The 21,251-nt window shown below is 44.9% G+C and overlaps 1 protein-coding gene across 1 annotated transcript in view; it reads right to left on the reverse strand.

Moving 5' to 3' along the window:
• MINDY4B (MINDY family member 4B) overlaps positions 1 to 21,251 on the reverse strand; it is a 33,922-nt gene that overhangs the window by 11,913 nt on the left and 758 nt on the right. Inside the window, exons 3-8 of the mRNA XM_047754959.1 lie at positions 19,624 to 19,791; positions 11,177 to 11,296; positions 9,833 to 9,924; positions 7,414 to 7,579; positions 6,330 to 6,395; positions 1,637 to 1,707 (exon numbers count right to left, since the gene is read on the reverse strand). Coding sequence (XP_047610915.1) covers positions 1,637 to 1,707; positions 6,330 to 6,395; positions 7,414 to 7,579; positions 9,833 to 9,924; positions 11,177 to 11,296; positions 19,624 to 19,791 — 683 coding nt within the window. The remainder of the gene's footprint in view (positions 1 to 1,636; positions 1,708 to 6,329; positions 6,396 to 7,413; positions 7,580 to 9,832; positions 9,925 to 11,176; positions 11,297 to 19,623; positions 19,792 to 21,251) is intronic.

Genomic DNA, 21,251 nt, shown 5'->3' on the forward strand with positions numbered 1-21,251 from the left:
AATATAATACTAAAGTGGAAAGCGGCTTTTGCCGTCACTCAGAGGGAGATACTAAGTATGTGAGCTGTGGATGTTCTTGAATGAACCTATTCACAGAACTGAAAGGTTATTCATTAGGTGAATAAGACCTAAAGACGCAGGTCAAGCATCAGATATAATTCAGGGCAGCATTTCCTAAATTGTGGCATGATGTGAGGCAGTATAGATATGAGCATTAAAAAAAATATATATATAATGATGTGTTTAACACATTTTTTTTTCTTTAGCACAGCAAAGATGATTTAAAGGATGTTAACGTTTAGGAAGAGGTTTACACTGAAATGTGTGTTGATTTAAGGAAATTGTTCAACAATAACATAGGTCATAAAAGTATGATGTGCAAAAGACAGGTTTCAGGAACCCTGCTTCAAGTTTGAAATTCCTCCTTTCCACACACTACTTCTCTTACTCTCAAAAGCTTAGCCTTTATTCAGGGCCCCAAAGAAAGTCCACATCTTCCCAGAAGCCTTCCTGACTACCCTCTCTGTTGGGGGTCCCTCCTTCTCTAGAATCCACTAAGATTCATTGTGTTTTTACCTCATTTGGCACATCGGTATCACCTGGGACTTGCCTGGTTTCTCTGTGTGAACCCCTTGTCTTTCCCAGACTGGACCCTACAGGAGGTCAAGGCCATATCCTTTTTTACTTGTATTTCCCATAGTGCCAAGAACAAGGGTTTGCATGTCAGAAGCAAAATAAATATTTGTGGATATATAGGTTTTTCTTGTTTTTTTGTTGTTGTTGATTCTTTTTTTAAGGCTGCACCTGCGGCATATAGAAGTTCCCAGGCTAGGGGTTGAATCAGAGCTGTAGCTGTTGGCCTACACCACAGCTACAGCAATGGGGGATCTGAACCGCATCTGCAACCTACACCATAGTTCACGCCACGCTGGATCCTTAACCCACAGAGTGAGGCCAGGGATTGAACCTGCATCCTCCTGGATCCTAGTTGGGTTCGTTAACCGCTGAGCCATGACAGGAACTCCCATGTGGAATATAGTTTTTTTTTTTTTTTCCAGTCTTTTGTCTTTTTAGGGCCACACCCACGGCATGTGGAGATTCCCAGGCTAGGGTCAAATAGGAGCTGTAGCTTACAGCTATGCCAGAGCCACAGCAATGAGGGATCTGAGCCTCGTCTATGAACTACACCACAGCTCATGGCAATGCCGGATCCTTCACCCACTGATCGAGGCCAGGGATCAAACCCACAACGTCATGGTTCCTAGTCAGATTTGTTTCCACTGCGCCACAATGGGAACTCCCTATTTTATTGAGCATAGATATCATAAAATATTTTCATTTATGAAAATTGTACAAAGAAGCCTGGGTGGTGTCTGCCAATATTTATAACCACAAGAAGAAGGAAACTACTACTGTATTAGAAAAGCGGATTCTGCCATCAAATTTTTCTGATGGCATCCACTCTCTCATGAATATGATCTACAAGAAAGGACTCATCAACAGAAGAGTATTCACTAGAAAAAAAATGCACTTATGTTTCCAATTAGGCACGAAAATATTTTCCAACATGAGAGTATATTGTTTATGCTACCCCAGAGCTATATGAAATACCTGTGCAAATATGTATCGAATTTACCTTTCAAATGTTCTGGAGAAGATCAGGCTGTAAAGAAACAAGATGACACCGTGGCTTCCTTCCCCTTTGAACTATTGGGAAAACAAAGGAAAAATATGTTTGCCTAAAAGGAATGCATTCTGTGTATCCATAGGCATGGACTCAAGGATCTACAGCTTGAGAGATTTTTTTTTCCAGCTGCCAAAAGGACAGCAGAAGCTCTCTCTGCTTCCCTAGGTCATCTTCGCTCTCAAATGCATCCTTCTTTCTTGCTTCATACCTGCCAGTGGCACCATCATTCTCTTCGTTTTCAACCCATCTTTCGCTCCTCCGCTTCTCATGTGATTCTCTTTGAATCATGGCTAAGATGTAGTGTATCTTTCTTCCCCATCATTCCAGCATCCATCCTAGCCCAGGCCCTCAGAGCTGATCTGGCTGGCCCTTATCCAGCCCCCCACAGTCAGTGCATTCCTCCTCCTCACCTGGTTAACTCAGGGGGAGCAGAGAAGCTTTCTAGAAATATCATTGGAGTTATACAAACCTAGGTTCAAACCAACTTACTCCAACTTCTTTGAGTTTCAATCTCATCTGCAATTGCAGGTACAGAGACCTTTTCCTAGAGTTGTTGTCAAAGTTAAATGAAATAAAGCACAGTACACACCTTAGTTCTTATAACAGGCTAAAACCACAGCAAAATTGATATCTGTCCCTTGCTAAGGCACTTCTCTGTCTCTCTTCTTGGACAAGTTACCCTTCTGCTTTCAACTATCCAAAGGTGCCCTGTAAGATCCAGCATAAAAGCTAACCACATCCATGGCCTCCCATTGGTTGGCCTTATCTTAGCTTTATGTCAATACTCCTCAGGTGAACAGAAGCTCCTTGGCTGGCCTTCACGGTACTCAGAATTAAAGGCTCTTCTTTAAAGGCATTGCATCAGGAAAGATTCTGCTAAAAATGCACGTGCTTTTCCTTTTATAGATTAAGTTGTCCCCTTCACTGCCTGTGACCTGGCAGGGCCTGGACCCTCAGGCAGGAGAGCAAATTTCCTTGCCATAGGAGGCAGACAAAAACCCAGTGGATGTCCTGCAAGGTGTGGGGGAAGTGGGGAGAGATGGGGCTGGAGGCATGGGGGAAAACCTGTGTGTGAGTTGCCTGTTGCTGCTTTTCACAGACCTGTTGGCTCAAAACAACATGAATCCATGATGTTACAGTTCTGGAGGACAGGTGTCCAGCCCTGGTGTCACTGGGCTTGATTCAAACGGCTGGCTGGCTCATGTTTCTTCTGGAGGCTTTATGGGAGATTATATCCCCTGGCCTTTTCCAGCTTCTAGAAGTTGTCCTTATTCCTTGGCTTGTGACTCCGCATCACACAGCCTCTTCCCTCTGCTTTCCTTGTCACTTCTCTTTTCTTTTCTTTTTGTTTTTATTTTTATTTTGGCCACACCCATGGCATGTGGAAGTTCTCAGGCTAGGGACTGAACACTTGCTTCAGCAGCAACCCAAGCCACTGCAGTGACAACACCAGATCCTTAACCCACTGTGCCATAGGAGAATTCCCACATCTCTTTTTCTGACTTTTCTGCCATCCTCTTTCTCTTACAAGACCCTTATGATGAATTGGGCCCACCAGAGAATTCAGAATAGTCTCCCCATCTGACAGCTTGACCTTAATCACATCCGCAGAATCCTTTTTACCAGTTGGGTAATATCATCCAGTCTGTCACAACTTGTCTAATGGAAGACACTGCTCCCTATATTTGCTAATTGAGGACATGCAAGAATATAGACTTTGAGCAGCCAGATTTTCTGATTTAGGGGGAAAAGCTAAACATTTAGGTTTCTCTGATTGTTTTTGATGTTCATCAACTCAACTTTTCTTTTTTTCTATTTTAGGGCTGCACTTGCGGCATACAGAGGCTCCCAGGCTATGGGTTGTATCATAGCTGCAGCTGCCAGCCTGTACCACAGCCACAGCCACGTGGGATCCAAGCTGCATCTGCGATCTACACCACAGCTCACTGCAACACCAGATCCTTAGCTCACTGAGCAAGGCCAGGGATCGAACCTGCATCCTCATGGATCCTAGTCAGATTCATTTCTGCTGCACCACAATGGGAACTCCCCCTTCGACTCAACTTTTTTTAAAATGCAAATACTGTATGAGCTAATGCTGTAGATGATACATAACAGGTGTATTAGCTTCCTAGGACTGCCCTACAAATGGTCAGAAATTTGAATAGCTTGAAACAATAGGACTTTTATTTTTTCATGATTCTAGAGGCTAGAAACCCTAAATCAAGGTGTCATAGGGCCTTCTCTCTCTGAGGCCCTAGGGGAAGACCCTTCTTTGTACCTTCCTAGCTTCTTGGCTGCTGGCAATCCTCAGTGTCCTTTGGTTTGGGAGAGGCATCACTGCCTCCATTATCACAGGTGTTCTCCCTGCATGTGTCAATGTGTCAGGTGTCTATTACCAAATTTCCCTCTCCTTTTTTGGGGGGACCGTGCCTATGGCATGTGGATGTTGCCAGGCCAGGGATCAAACCCGTGCCACAGCTATAACCAGAGCCATATCAGTGAATGCTGGATCCTTAACCTACTGAGCCATGAGGGAGCTCCACACTCTTCTTACAAAAAATCCAGTTATTGGATTATGGCCCACACTATTCCAGCATGACCTTGTCTTAACTTGATTACCACTGCAAAGACCCTTCCTCTAAGTAAGAATACATTCACATAGGGGTTAGGACTTGAACACATCTCTTTTGAGGGGTGTGTAATTCTATCCATAATAGAAGGTATACTGCCCACATGTAGCCCTCAGACCTCTAGCCTGAGATCTTCGCCTCAAGATGGGGCACAGGACTGCTGAATTTTGGTAGTGAATTGTGTTTGGTAAAGGTCTGGATAAGGGCTGATCACACATGAAGCTCCCAGCTCAGGGTGTGCCCTTCAGAGGAAAACCTATGCAGCAAGATCCCTCCCTCAGGAAATGGTGCCCAGCCCTTCCCCAGTGTGGCTATTGTAATGGTCAGCATGGGTCTACTTGACACGGGTAGCTCTTGGGCCAAGCCCACCTGTGCCATGCAGTCTGATTCTACTTCCATTTATTATTTATTTCAGCTCAATTCTTAGTCCTTGAGGGGGGAAACCTGTGTATAGTTCTAGCTCTGATCTTCTGATTCTCAACTCTGACTATGTACAAGAAGCCCTTGCATATGTGAAGATCCTTCACATTGAATCAGACGGGCCCAGGGCTGAGTTGAAGAGATGGAAGAGAGGGAAGAGTTTGCCTCTGTTTGCCAATAGCGTCATTTCTTACCTGGCTCCTCTCTATCTCTGTAGCCACATTAAACATCTCCCTCCACAACAAAGGATTCTAATTTAACATTTCATGTCAGGTATTTAAAATCTATCATACAGCTTTTGTTAGTTTTATATTGCCGCTGTTAACAAACTATGGTGAATTTGGTAGCTTAAATAATACAGATTTATCATCTTACAGTTCTGAAAGGCAGAAGTCTGAAATGGGTTCTTTCTGGCCTAAAATCAAGGTCTCAGCAGCCCTGTGTTCCTTCTGGGGGAGAATCTGTTTCCTTGTCCTTTCCAGCTCCTAGCAGACCTGCCCACATTCCTTGGCTCACAGCCCCCACCTTCTGCCTTCAGAGCCAGCAACAGTGTTATCCTTCTCATATCACATCACTCTCTCCACTCTTCTGCCTTCCTCGTCCACATCTAAAGACCCTTGAGATTACATTGGGCCCACTGGGGTAATCCAGGATAATCTCCCTATTTTAGAGTCAGCTGTTTAGCAACCTTAATTCCCCTTGGCCATATAATGGAACCTACACGAGTTGGGTAGGGTGTGGACATCTTTCAGAGGACCATCCTTCTGCCTACCACCCAGACCCAAGAGATGGCAGGGGAGGTAAGCCCAGGGTAACTAGTGATACCACAATCATAGAGCTAGCATGTGGCTGAGAACTCATGCCCATATTTCCCATCTCTATGACCTTCGAAAGGAATGGAGTCATGAGTTTTTGAATGGAGTTTTGAATGGAGTTCATGAGCTTAAATGGAAAGTATTTCCATTATATGGTTTCATGGTTATTCTGCTCATTGTCCTCTGCTACAGGTAAGGTTCTGAGTCTTCAGATAAGAATCTTTAAAAAGCACCTTCCATTTTCCACCATCACCGTCCTCTACTTTGTGTCCTTCCCACACTGGGAAGGGGGGGGTGAGTGGGGAAGGTTCATTGCTGGGGAGGGCACTGTGTGGCAGGTGCTGACAGGAGAGGTGAAAGGGGCCACCATTTTCAGTCTGGAAGTCATGTTTTTCAGCCAATGCGAATGGTCATTTTGGCAATTTAGACTATCATTTTTGTGTTTTATGCCTTAGATGAGGCAAGACTGCTGTAACTTTTCCTCTTCCTTCAAAAGCGATCTTGCTGTATATGCCATCTATAGGATTATTCTCTGGGTTTGATTAGCGAAGGAGAAAGAGGCATTTGTGAGTGGGCCTGTGTGTGATCTTGCCTCTTTCGAGGTTGTTGGGAGGGAGAGGCGGGCTTCTCTTTCTCTCATTCTGCCCTCTCTTAGTCCTCAAAATGACCCGGTTTTCTTAACAAGCATCATTAGAAATACACTTTATAAAAGGAAGAAGATCCCTGTAAGATCAGTTCAACATAAAGGAATTATCTCAACACTTAAACACTTACACATTGTAAATGATCATAGATGAATTTCTCAGTGGCTTCTTTCTCTAGAAGTTCAAACAGCTGGAGCTATAAATCAGGAATAGAAGATAAAAATGAAAAGGAAGATGAAAGTTACATCCAGAAGATGTCAACTCACTGTTAATACCTCAAAGGAGTTCTTTGTTTCATTGCAAAATCACATTGCTAGAAGCTGACATATTATCTTATACAAGGCCATGTAAAACATAACATGGTAAAATTGGTGGGGGTGGGGGGGGCACGGGCCTCACTTTTAAATTACTCAGTTTTAAACCAATGTGGTATCTTGAGCAGTATAACCATAAATAGATTTTTTTTCCCTAAGAGGTAGAATTTAGCTATGTTTAAAAGCGTTATGGAAATGCAGTTTTTGATGATTTCAGGCATGGGATAGTCTTTAAAAAATTTTTTTGTCAAAGTACAGTTAAGATACAATATTATATAAGGTACAGGTGTACAATATACTGAATCAAAAATTTTAAAGGTAATATTCCATTTATAATTATTATAAAATATTGGCTATATTCCCCATGTTGTACAGTATATCCTTGTGGCTTTTTTTTCTTTTCTGGCCATGCCTGTGGCATGCAAAAGTTCCCAGGCCAAGGATTGAAGTTTGTGCCAGAGCAGTGATGTGAGCCACTGCTGTGACAACAGTGGATCCTTAACCCACTGAGCCACATGGGAACCCTGTAGCTTCTTTTACACTTAATAGTTTGTGCCTCTTAATCCTCTTGCTGCTATATTGCACCTGCCCTTCCTTCTCCCCACTGATAACCATAGTTTATTCTCTGTATCTGTGAGTCTGTTGCTTTTCCGTTGAGTATGGAATATTCTTGATCATGGTGAATTATGGGAGAAGAAATTCACAGCGGGCATCTCCATTTCGGCAGCTTGAATTACTTATGCCCTTGATCCTTGCCTCGTTGGCAGGTATGTTTGACACTTACGTCATAGAGGTCCATCCAGGAGCATCAGTGGGGTCCCGCCTGTTTCCATGGTGAGTCTAGTATTCACCCAGGCTTCATCACCCTTTATCTGGCAGGAGGGGCAGGCGTGCACTCACCCGTTCAGTGAAACCATCCCTGGAGTAGTCAGGAGTCAGAGCAATGTGAGTGTCCTCAGTGAAAAGGCAGATGGTGGCCTTCTGAGCTGCTCCTGCAGCCCACAGGATGCCCGCTAGTGCTGCAGCCAGTGCGCGCTCCTGCTCCTGCTTGCTTATGGTGCACAAACTACAACGCAGGAGGAGGGTGGGAACGCATTGCAATGAGCATCTCCCAGCAAAGAGCCTGGACCTCCACTTCCATGAACCCTTCTGAGAACATTGTGGGTCTGCTTGGTTCCTCCCTCAGCCTGCTCTGTGAGAATGTCATGGAAGGCCTCATCCTCTCTGTCCCCACCCCACCCCCGCCCCTGGCCCTGGGATCAGCATCCTCACCCCAGCACATTATTCCTCTTGGTTCCCCTGAGCCCCCATTGAGTCCCAACCTTGTCCTCTCTCCCAGACTTCAGTAAGGCTCCCCCCAAACTCTTTAACCCGGTAACACAGGCCCTTCCCAAGCACAACTCCAAACAATCCTTTCGTTTTATCTTCTAGGTTTCCATTTCACAAACCCTCTGTTCCCGATGCACCAGTCCTCTAGGCATATTTTCCACATTCCACCTCCATGCTTTTTCTCATGCACTTGTCTGCCTTTAATATGCATGTCATGCTTGTCCTTTCTGCCTGATCACACCCTACGAGTCATTTGAGGCCTCCTTAGGTTTGCCTTTACTAACCCGAGGCTTACATTCGCCTGGCACTCGTGGGGCCCAGCTTTGCTCTTGTACCTAACACGTAGCACCTCATTTAATCCTTACAACAACTTTCGAGGTGGATGCTATTATTACTCCCATTTTAGAGGTGAGGAAAGTAAGACAGACAGGTGGAGTAACTTGCCCCCGGTCATTCACCTTTAAGGCAACAGAGCAGTGATTTGAATGGAGGCAGTCTGCCTCTGGACTCCCTGTCCTTAACCATTCTATTCCATCAGGTAAACCCTACCTGCCAGACTTCCTGGAAATGAGAGCTGATCTTTATGTCACAGACCTTTCCTAGGCTAATTTTCTAAATATTTAGCATTGGCAACTTTAACATTGTCATGGAGGTGAATAAATGAACTCGACCATGGTTTTTAGAATCCATCCAGCTCTGTGGTGACCCGGAAATGAGCAGCAGGAGCCTCAGTGTCCACATCCCTTGTCCAAGGTAGAATGAGAATAGATAAAACAAAGTGCTATGAGACTACAGAGGTAGGAGAGAGAACTTGCTATTGGGAAGGTTCAGGAAGGCTTTATGGAGCAGGTCAATAAGACCTCATTACCATTTATTTAATACTTGCCACATGCTGGGTCCTGTGCTAACTGCCTTCTATTTGTGTAGAAAATGTTGTGTGTGTTCCCTCTAGATTCTTTGGGATGCCTTTTACTCAGTTGGTGGCCATGATGCCCCTGCTGCTTTGGGTCCTGCTGGTAGAGGCTCAGGCTTTTCGACTTTCTCTGAAGAATTGGAGCCACCTTCCCTGGAAGTGACTGGGAGTTATACCACCTTCCCAGAAGATAGCCCTTAGTGGATGCCTGATGGGGGTGGGAGGTGCCAAAGCCCCGCCCCCTTATCAGAAGATGGGGCAGTTGTCCCCCCAGAGCTCCCATGGACCAGGCTGAAGCTACACACCAATAGCAACCACATCCTTCCTTCCCTCCTCCACCTTCCCTAGTCTGCTTCCCTGCTCTCTTACGGGTTTTTTTCTCCTGAGGGCATTCATGCCCTTAATGAATCACCTGCATAAAGCATTCCCATCTCTGGCTCTGCTTCTAAGGATCCTGGCAATTCACGATCTTAGAATAGATTAGACATCAGTTCCTGTTTTGGGTGATAACTTATCCTGCCTGAGGGCGGGGAGATGCCTTTTAATTATTTCTGTTTCCTCTAATATCAACCATAGAGCCTTGTGCATGATAAGGGTTTGATAACCTTTAAGAACAAAATAATTTGAACCGATTTTTTAATAGGCAACTACCAAACACTGTACTTTAAAAACAGCCTGGTTAAATAGGAGAACAAATCCATCATTTATTAGCTTTTTCATTACCCCTTTCGTTCCCTCTCCAGAATTGTTAGATTGGGGCTTCCCATCAAATGCTGTCAAGTAAGCCCACCTGGTGACCAGGGGCTTCATTTCACCTGTCAGGGTGGTCTGCAGTGGAGCATAAAAACTGTCAGCATCATTCCTGCCACTGAACACTGAGAGCGGCTCTGGGAGAGTCCCCACCCCCACCCCAATTACAAAACCCAGCCCCTCTGGGAGAACCAGAGCCATTTCTCTCTTACGAGGCAAGTCCCCTTCCTGAGGCAACCCAGGGGATTTTCTCCAGTGATTATTTAGCCTATAAAAATTCTCATGAAATGGGTAATTCTTTTCACCTAGTTCTCATAGGCCTCTTACCTGAGAAAGTTACAATCTTTTCCCTTCCTTGTAAACAGCAAGTGTTTAATGATGGATCCTTGTACAGCCATCTGAATGCCTTGGGCACCTCCCTGAAATGGGGAGGGTGAGTGGTAAGGCTTTACAGTTGCAGTGGAGCCCTCACGGCCCACATGATAAAAGATAAGCCTTGGAAAGTGATGTCATTATTTTTTCTTCTTGGCAGCCTTTTCCTTTCTGGGTGCAGCATCCCCTCAGCTGAGCACAAGGACACTGTTCTCTTCATGTGTCAACACTCCCCCTGGGCTGTGGCGGGGAGCCATGGCTGGGCTGGAATCTGCAATGACTAGCCTCTCCGCGGAGCCCTGTCTTCTTCTCTGCCTTCACCAGGCCCTGCCTTATATCCAGCTTTTAGAATTTCAGAAAGTAAGGAACTGGTCGGCTAGCTTTTGAAATTCTGTGTGACTGGTGATCAATAATATGAATTATTGAGGGTTTTTTTTGTTTGTTTGTTTTGTTTTGTTTTTTTTTGCTTTTTAGGGCCACACCTGTGGCATATGGATGTTCCCAGGCTAGGGGTCCAATAGGAGCTGTAGCTGCTGGCCTACACAACAGCCACAGCAATGCAGGATCCGGGCTGCATCTATGACCTACACCACAGCTCATGACAGTGGCAATGCTGGATCCTTAACCCAGTGAGCAAGGCCAGGGATTGAACCTGTGTCCTCATGGATGCTACTCAGATTCATTAACCACTGAGCCATGATGGGAACACTGAATTATTAAGGTTTTAAACAAGCCAGAAAGAAATTCCTAGCTCTCTTCTTCCCTCTAAATTCTTAGGGATGCTGAGGACTTGGAGAGAAGAGCCAGGAAAATGAGAATTCAGAAGAGGGTGGGGAGGAGTTTGAGACTTCATTACATCCTAGGTAGCATGTTATAATTTTATCACTTAAGTTTAAATTTTAAGTTATAGGACTTCCCATTGTGGCTCAGCGGAAACAAATCTGACTAGTAACCATGAGGATTCGGGTTCAATCCCTGGCCTCACTCAGTGGGTTATGGATCCGGCATCTCCGTGAGCTCTGGTGTAGGTCACAGATGTGGCTCAGATCTGGCGTTGCTGTGGTTGTGGTGTAGGCCAGCAACTGTAGCTCCGATTTGACCCTTAACTTGGGAACCTCCATATGTCGCGGTGGGTGTGGCCCTAAAAAGCAAAAAAAAAAAAGAGAGAAAAAGAAAATTTTACATTATAAATATGTGTCTACATATGGTTATAATGAAAACATAGGGAGGAGGGTGGAAGAAAACACAGAAAGGGGAGCACAGCTTTAGGAATTAAAAAAAATTGTCACCTGCTATTACCTTTCCCACTTCCAAAGCAAAAGCCAGGTCAGAAAAAGGATCATGAAACCTGAAATAAGCCTTTGTCCAGTCATAACTGAAGACCTGGATGGTATTTCCAAAGAGGCTCTGGCGTAGTTTCTGAAAAGAGGGGAAATAAGTGGTTCAAACAGAGAATTCTTCTAGACACAGCCCTCAACAAATGGCCATAAGCCAGGCGGTGAAATCACGGAGGTGGGCACTTCCCCTTCTCATAGTCAGGTTTGCACATTATTCCCCGGTTGTAATCATCCAGTCCTGTGCCAAAGGTTTGAGTCAGGTCCACTTAGGACATTTTATCCTGAGGGCTCAGGGTGTCAAGCCCTCACTTGTTGTCCCTGTGTCTGTCACACCTGCTCGCCATCTCCCCTGCTTATGCCCATAGTTCATGATGGGCTGCTGCATGTTCCTCTATCCACGGCTCTGTAACCACTCTCTCCCACCTTTGGATCTTTGGCTCTTGCTCCAGAAAAAAGGGAATAGGCAGGACTCCGTGATTCTAGCCTGAATGCAGTAGTTGTGCAAATGATATCAAACAAGCATTCTCTGTTCTCTTGCCCTAGAATAATTCAGGCTGTACTGGATACTCTATAGCATGTTGAGATTGGAGAGGGTCTTTTATAAAATGCCAGGAAAATGAGCACAAGCCTTTGCAAACCAAACACTTGACAAAAAGCAAATCCCTTTATGATCAGAGATGTAGTAATCATTCAGCAAATGCTAGGTCCTGCATGGGGTACAGAATTATAGAGTCTAATATAGCATGACTATGTACAAGACAGAATGCATCAAATTCCATAAGACAAAGTGCCAGGAGAGATGGGAGGAAGGAGAGAACTCCTGACTGAAGTACTCAGGAAGACTTTGTGGAAGAGGCAGCATTTAAATGAGGCTGGCAAATGGCTTTGAGCATTTATTGAACATTTTCTACATCCAGGCACGGGGCTAAGTGCTTTGTACTCACTATAGTAATTTCATTCTTTGGGGAAGGTACTGTTATTCTCCTCCTTTTACAGGAAAGGATCTGCTTAAGTTCACCCAGTCAGGAGAAGTAGAGCTGGGATTTGCACCTATTAACATCATTGATTCTCACACACACCCCTAATTTAATCCTGTATGTGCCATCCTTATGACTGCTGTCATTTTTGTGTGCTGATCATTACTGAATTAATTTTTTAATTAGTTTGGGCCACGTTTTTATAGCTTAGAAAACATTTATTTAAAACAACACTCTAGGAGTTCCCTGGTGGCTTAGCGGGTTAAGGATCTGGCATTGTCACTGCCGTAGCTCTGGTTACTGCTGTGGCGTGGGTTTGATTCCTGGCCTGGGAACTTCTGCATGCTCTGGGTGCAGCCAAAAAACCCCTAAGTTATATCAAACAGTAAAAAATAAAAGGACACTCTGTATCATGTCCTTAAGTGGGAATCAAAATCACTTGCCATAATAAAAAAATAATAGATATAAATGATGTTGCTGAATTATTCTAGACACTTTTGTCTGTGAAAGCTCTGCCTGAGCCCTGCATGTTTTTTACTTTAAAAGGGAGGTAAGAAGTGTTAAAGAGGTGTGAACATATACTGCCTCTTACCTGGCTTTCTTCCTGACCTGCCAGAGTGGAGAAGTGGCTGACTTTCCCATGAGGTAACCCAGTGCTATTTAATGTCACTCACTCCCATATTCCCCAAAGCCCCCCATGCTCCAGCACAGGCACATAGCCCACGTTCTGGGACAGACCACACAGTGGCCTATTGCCTGTGAAGGAGGGGAGGCTAGACAGTAACAGAGAGAAAGATCTGCACACACACACACAGTGCTGGGATTCCAAGGATAATGAGTGCTTCAGTGGGACTAGAACACTCTGTGTGTGTGTTTGTGTGTTCTGGGTCCTCGGGGCAGGAGGTCACTGGAGGCTAAGACTGGAAAATACCTTGGATCTGATCCTGGAGGGCTTTGAATATTACATGCACGCATTTGGAGCCAGTCGAAGAGTGTGGACAGAAGGAACATGGAGCCCCACTGGTCCAGAGCCAGGTGCCTCTTCCCAGCTGTGCACAGAGCAGGCCCTCATGGTTTCCAAGAAGGACAGATGCAGGAGGAGCAAGCATGCATCTGCAGCAGTCTTTCCCACGTCAGACCAGGGTCTGGTCTGCGCCCACCTTCTAAAGAAAAGATTGTCTCTACAGAGGAATAGAGGCAGGTGTATTTCAGAGTGAGCAAGAACCCAGAATTTCACTTGAAGGAAAATGATCTGTCCCATGTCTGTCAAGGAGAGGGCGCAAAGTCACAGAAGCTGCTCTTGGAGGACACAGACTGGGTATGTACCATGGTCACAAAAGGCACCTGCCCAGGACATCCCCAGAAGAGGATTGAATGTCAACGAAAAGTGTTTCCCTGATATATCAAGACTGCACAGCACAGAAGAAAGCCTGCTCACTGCCTACTCCAGGGTTGAGAAGCCCCTGCTCTGCTCCTTGCTGACCACGTGAACTGGGGCAGATTCCAGATCTCTCTAAGACTTCCTTTGCTTATCTTGAAATGGGGCTAATGCCTGCTCAGTTCCCATCTCTGAAATTGAAAGCTATTCCTGCAAGAGAAGTGTGGGAGTTCCCATTGTGGCTCAGCAGGTTAAGAACCTGGTAGAGTATCCATGAGGATGCAGGTTCAATCCCTGGCCTCGCTCAGTGGGTTAAGGATCCAGCATTGCTGTGAGCTGTGGTGTAGGTCACAAACATGGCTCGGATCTGGTGTTGCTGTGGCCGTGGTGTAGGCCTGCAGCTCCGATTCAACCCCTAGCCTGGGAACTTTCATATGCCACAGGCACAGCTATAAAAAGGAAAAAAAGTGAGGGAGGAAAAGTATTGAAAGGACCGAGGGAACCATGAGTGCTGTTATTACCTTTATGAAAACACAGCCTGTCTACTCTGGAAGGTCTTATGCTGCATGGAAGAAAATCCTAGCCCAGATGGAAAAAGACCAGAGATTGGCAGGAATAAGGGACGAGGAGCCATGTAGAATGTGAGAGAGTAAGACGGTGGTGACTAAGAAAGCTTGGAATTCAAATTCAATTTAAAAAATTTCTGCAAGCCAAACCAAACTCCTATTTCTGTTGCCAGCTGCCACCTCCGATTGAGGGAGCAGCACTGTCTGGATGAACCTTGGGGGGGGCCTAGAACAGGGGGCTGCAGGCCTCTCCAGGCAGCCCCCACTGGCCAGAATGACAGCAAAGATGACTCACCTCACCTATGTAACACTGGCTTTCATAGCAATATCATTTATAGCAAGATGAACTTGACATACAGTCAGTGATACGCATACGTTGCTGTGCTGCCTGGTAACCAGACACAAATGGTAAATGGTTCTAATAAATGACTGTAATGACTGTTATTATTTAACACAATCAAGTGCAGTTGGTAGTTTTTCTCTCTTCACTTTGTTAGTTTTCCAGGATTTGTAATGAATACCTCTCTTTCCTGATTGCTGTGATGATGATAATGATGTGATCATTATCTCTCTCAGTCTCTCTCTCTTACACACACACACACACACACACACACACACACACACACATGTCCTAGATCATTCTCCCCAGCAGGTTTCATTTCCTTACCTCAACTGCCTTGTTCCTTGTCCCCAGGCTTAGTTTCCACGTGACCACCTGTCCCTGTCCAGTCCTCTCCCAGATCCTCCCTAACCTGCCCCCCACAACTTGAGGTAGAATAATTCTCATTGCAGCTCCTTCCGTAAATCTTTTCCTGCCTTAGAAATCTCTGGACCCTCATGGATTCAGAGTTTAGAATTTGTGAGCCCTAAGAAGACACTTTTATCTTAGCCCATCGAGCAGTGTGGTGGTCTCTTGACTTGGTCAAACATGAACACACCAAGGATTTCTCAGCTCTGGTGCAGCACCCCATACATAGCAGGCTCACAATAAGTATTCGTTGAATTTAAAAAAGAAAATCTAACTTGGCCCTTTCATGTTAAAGTTCAAGGACCTGGGGCCCAGGGTAGTGAGGTGATATGCTCAAGGTCACACATCTAGTAAATGGTAGTGTCAAGACCCAAATGCAGGCCTTTCAACTGGTACCAGTCAGGGTCCCAGCAGGAAAGAGATGAAACTGAAGTCAGGATAATTAACTGGGGAAGTTCAGTTCAGGGACTATTTACAAAGCTCTGGGTTGCATGTAGGGAAACACAATGACTGCTGCAGGATCCCTGGGTTGGAAAGAGTGAGAAGTCACCATGTGTCTGAGACCTGCAGGGGCAGCGGGAAGGAGAGAGCCCTGGGGAGAGACCTGCCCTCTGAGGAGAGGGATCTGGCCAGCTCTGTACAACCTGACGTCACCCCTCCCTTCCCTCCAGGGCTCCCATTGGTCAAAGTCAACAGGAAGTCAGAGGAGGGAGCCCTATTGATGGAGTGACTACAGCTCAGACAGCCTCAGTCTCAGAGCTGAAGAGGCACATGAGTGGTACCCAATACCTGGTACAGAGATGCCTCTCTTGGGTACTGTCCAGAGGCAGTAAGTTAATTGAGTAAACATCTACTGTGGCTGATCTCTCAGCCAGACCTTATGCTGGGGTTACTGGGCTGTGCTTCCTGCTCCCCTAAAGCTGCCCCATTGCCTATTATCCTCTATTAAAGCCTTTCTCATCTGGGTCTCCCTCAGCATCTTTTTATCTCCCAGTATTACAGTTTTAATATGTCCTTCTGGGTGTTATTGCAAAGACACTAGAGATTCGTTTATTGGCCGCTAATGAAAGAGGCTACAGGAAGGTGTTCCAGGCTGGGTCCTGGAGAAGAGCCTGGTTGTGGAGGAGGATGGGAACTGCCACTGTTGGGAAGAACAGCAGCTGGGGGTTGGGGGACGGGAAAGGGGGTGTGGACTGTGGAAGAGCCCAGAGGAGGATGCTTACCTCTCTGCAATTTCACCTGGGCCAGTAGCCTTGACCGCCCTTAATTACACTACACACACATATAAGATGGGAGGCTGGCGAAAGGAAGAAGGCTGTGGCATTGGGAATAGGGCAACAAAAGGTGAAAAACAGAACTGGGAAAAGAAAGGAGCCTTGGGTGCTTTGTCCACACCCTAATTTTTCACCAGAGTCCCAGCAAAAGCAGGTACTAATGTCAGGAAATCCCATGCCTCTCAATTCCAAATGGGGGTGGTGGGGGGTTGAGAACAGCAGATGACCACAAAAGGCACACTCATGTGCATATTAGGATCCAGGCGCTCTAAATTGCCAGGCAGCTGCACTGCCGAAATGTCAATTAGAATTGGTCAAGCTTCCAAACCACCTCCCTGGACACACATATTCAGAATCCCAAGGCTCATCATCTTGAAATCCCAGGGTGTGTTTAATTAATGCCACAGCTATTTAAGGAACACACTGTCATTTGGTCTTCATAATGGGAAAATGTCCAAATTTGCTTTTTTTTTTTGAAGAAAAATCAATTCTCTCTACTTCTGGGACTTCCTTAACACTCCATCAAGTCTGATTCTTTTGTCTCCCAGCCTTTTCCAAAGAGAGAGAATTATCTTGGAAAAGTCACTAAGGTCTTCAAAGGTATCACATCTTTGTGTGCAGACAAGAGGGAAAATTCAGACCCAGACTCTACTGCCTCTCTGATATGCTGAGGAACCAGAAGATTTGGGAAACATCTGTGAATGCTTGCCCACCCCCGATTTTAAAATATGTCATAGTGTTTTTAAGCATAGATTGTCCATTCATATGGTTCAAAATCCTGAGAGTACAAAAAACTATGCTGAGAAGATTCTCTCCACCCTGTCTCTTGTCCCTCTCCCTCCCCAACTGTGACATTTAGGAGTCTTCTGGAATTGCTATGTGCATATACAGGCAAATGCAGTACCAATGTAGAATCACACAGATGATTCCTCTGGTTTCCGTACAAAAGGTAGCCTATTTCCTGATATGTGTAAATTTCATTTACTTATTTATTTGGACTGCATCTGGGGCAAATGGAAGTTCCTAGGTTAGGGGTCGAATCAGAGCTGTAGCTGCTGGGCTATGCCACAGCCACAGCAACGCAGGATCTGAGCTGCGTCTGTAGCCTACTGTGTGAGGCCAGGGACCAAACCTGTGTTCTCATGGATACTAGTCAGATTCATTTCTACTGAGCCACGATGGGACCTCCCTGTGTAAATTTTAAAATAACATTCTCCATAGAAATGTATTATTGCCAATAGTACTTTTTTTTCTCTTTTATGGCTTCACCTTCAGCACATAGACGTTTCCAGCCTAGGGGCCCAATTCAGAGCTGCAACTGGGCCCACACCACAGCCACAGCAATACTGGATCCAAGCCACATCTGTGACCTACACTGCAGCTTTCGGCAACTCTGGATCCTTAACTCAATGAGTGAGACCAGGGGTCGAACCTGCATCCTCACAGAGACAATGTCATATCCTCAACTTGCTGAGCCAGAAGAGAAACTCCTACTTTTTTTTTTAAATTAAAGACTGTTCATTAAAAACCTTGTACAGTAAAATACACATACACTTGGCCCTTGGTATCTGTGGGCCAACTGTACTAGGCCATATTATACAAGGGACTTGAGCACTGGCAGATTTTGGTTTCCACAAGGCTGGGGGAGTGGGGGCCTCCAGGAAAAAATCTTACAAGGATATGGAGGAATGACTGTAGTTGCTCTGACTTTTGCTTCTGTAACTCAGTGTAGGCAGAATAACTACCAAGGCTGGAGGCTCTAACATGATTACACATAACCTGTCTTGTTTACCCAAAAGGTGAGTGATTAACTAGATACGTAAGACACAAGTTAAGGCACCATTCAGGAGTGGTGAGGCCAGTGGGCCAAGTGTAGCATCTTAAGAGAGCCCTGCCCATCTGTCTTCCTGTGACATCTGCATTTGAGCACAAGAGGGAACGTGGATAGATGTGGAAAGATCTGTGATGCTGAGAAAGAGCAAATGGGCCTCCCAGTACTGCAGTTATAACCGTGGAGAGAGCAGCGGTGAAGCCTGTGAGGATATGCATGACAAAAAAGAATATGGGGTGGGGGGAGTTCCCATTGTGGTGCAGCAGAAATCAATCTGACTAGTATCCATGAGAATGCAGGATCAATCCCTGGCCTTGCTCAGTGTGTTAAGGATCCAGCGTTGCTGTGAGCTGTGGTGTAGGTCATGGATGCAGCTTGGATCCCATATTGCTGTGGCTGTGGTGTATGTCGGCAGCTGTAGCTCTGATTTGACCTCTAGTCTGGTTACTTCCATATGCCACGGGTGCGACCCTAAAAAGCAAAAAAAAAAGAATGTAGGGACTGTAGTCCCTGACTGTCCCATCTGGGAGTCTAAGGAATGGCTATACTGGGTCGAAAATACTGCATTCAGGGCCAGCCTGGCCCTGGGATTCCAAAAGAAAAACAGATGGAATCTCCCTTTCACCTGCAGGGCACAGGCTGCAGAGCTTTATGTCCCCGGTGGCCCTGACTGCAGGCCAAGCGGGTGTTGGTCTTTGCCCAGCTGACCACGCTGGTCCTGGGTGGGTTGTACAAATGTGCCCAGGCTGGGGCAGCATGTCCCAGGGAGGAAATGCTTCTTCCAACTTTTGTTCCCAGGGCCTGAGGAGAGATCTCTGCCTAAGGCTCTAGAATGTAGTCTGGAGGTTGGGGGGCTGGGGTGACTGTGGGAAATTGACCTGAGAAGCCTGGATTTTCACTATGCTGGAACAGGCTGCCATAGAGGACAATCCAATTGGAAAGATCTCTCATCCCAGCTGGTGCTCTTTCTCTGGCTCGACCCCTGGCTTCGCTTCCCTAATGCCCAATCATGCCTCCTTGACCAGGACAGCTGGTCCTTTGCACATTTGCCAAGGCATTGCTTCCAGCCCAGCCAATGAGATGCTGTGAGGTGTCTACTTCAGCCCCTCGCCTCCTCCCTAGTCAAGTTATGAATGGAGGAAATGATCCCTGAGAACAGCAGCTCCCAGATCCACTTGGATCTCAAACTTCAGGTACTTTTCAGATCTCCCTATTAGTTGGCAAGCCCAGAAAGGGTTTCTTTCTTGAGATCGTCTCTTTTCCCGAGGACTGGGTCTGGATGGGTTCCCCCATCTCTCTCCCTCCTGCCCACATCTACCTTGTCTTCCACGTTCGCTGTCCTCAAATATGAAATTATTTGAATTTAACTACCTCACTTCTTCAAATTTTGTTATCACATTGAGGAAGTAAATAGAGACTCGCAGACTTTGGGAGGAAAAGACGGTAACATTACCAGTGTCCTTGAAAAAGACCATAAATAAGTCATTTTAATTATATTCTCCTTTTACCAATAACAACCGTCTGTAGTCTTATCTTCCATAATACTCTCACATGACAGCAGATAAGATTCCCCAGCCTTGTTGTTTGGGGAAGATTAACGTTTCTTTTCATGTTTAATTGACAAGCTATACTTACTGTGGCCATTGCTAGGGAGATAGGAAAGCCTCCTGATTTTGAAGAGATGATAGAGGGTTTGGGAATAGAACAAAGGCTATTTGATGGCAAAAGTCCTTGTCCTTTTGGCCGAGGTGTCCCTGTTCCGTCTTCAGTTTCACCAGCAGATATACGGTTGCCTTCGTGATTCTGTGTAAAATGCCACCACCAGAAAACAAAGCAGAGCTGGTAATGACCTTTCTTTCCCTCTTTTCTCTCTTTCTCTCTGAAATATCGGTGTTTGGAAAACGTTGTCTCCCTTTGAAAGATGTCTGAAAATTGTCATAAATAGCAATAAAAGAGGCAGAAAAACCCCAGTGTCTGTGTCAAAGGGGTTTCGCCTAAGTTTTCTGTGACTCGGAGAGGTTAAGTGTAACTATGGAAACATAATTAATGCTATCAAGACCTTGGCTTGAAATTATGTTTATAGAAGAATGTAAATGTCACTGTCTGTTGTTTTGAGAAGACAACATTTTATAAACAGTGAGTGACTCTAGTCTATATGAGGTGTTTCTCATTTACCTTGTTAACTGGCCAATAAACAAAGTCAGGTTGCCTCCTTTTAATTTTCTCAGATTCCTGTCCTCTAGCAAGTGAGTAGAATAATTTTCTTCTTTTAAAAAAAAATCCACCCCCTACCTTTAAGGAAAAAATTGATTTTTACTTTTCTTAACTGATTCTTATAGCATTTAAATATAAGTTAGCATCATTTCTTCTTCCATTTTACTTAACTTCTATCCTAATGTCATGAAACAAATCTGCCCCATTGGTAGCTGAAACATGAAGGAAACTGCCCTCCTAGTTGTTCTGGATTCCTAGAGGCTAAGGTGCTTTCTTATCTCAGAAACACAGCATCCAAGTCACAGACAAGTGATGGGATAAGATGCATTTTGCAAATCGCATGGAAAATCTTTACATTTGCGGCAGTGGGTCTCCCCTCCCCCCCACTTTTTGTAAAGCAGAACTTGACATTTATTTTTTTCTTTGTAAAGATTGTTTTATCTTTTGACTAGTCTATTCCTCCAAATGATCGGTAGCTCCATTGAATACTTACAGGACTAAAATAGAAGCATTATCTCCCTGATTCTAATGTAGACTGGCTATGAGAGTCTCAGCACAAATAATAAGGCTTCTGATCACAGGTTACTTGGAACGAGGTGCTTCAGTATTATAGTTAAAATATTAATAATTCAGTTGTTTGATTATATCGTACATTAGTGCCAGGAAAATCACCTTCACACCTTGTGCTGTGTTGATTCGGTGGTTGAATTAATATCTGAAATATAATATCTTTACCTTCTAACCTTTTCAGGTGACAGGAGAGAAAGTATCTTTCATCCTATATTGTATAACAGATTTAAAAATACCTTTTAACACCTGAATTCAGTCATCTTTTCCTTATTTGAAGATGGCAAAGGAAAACAATTTTTCAGAAGCTGAATCAAGATGATAACTATTTTCAGAACTACTTTTCTTCAGGATCACTGAAGCGCTTGATGTCAGAATCTAGTCTTATTTCACAAGTGTAGGAACTCTATATTTCATTTTTTTCCTAAAATAATAACCATATGGTGCTTTTAATGATGAAAAAAAGTAGCTCTTAAAAGTAG

Source organism: Phacochoerus africanus, chromosome 1, assembly GCF_016906955.1.
Source record: "Phacochoerus africanus isolate WHEZ1 chromosome 1, ROS_Pafr_v1, whole genome shotgun sequence".
Classification (NCBI taxonomy): Eukaryota; Metazoa; Chordata; class Mammalia; order Artiodactyla; family Suidae; genus Phacochoerus; species Phacochoerus africanus.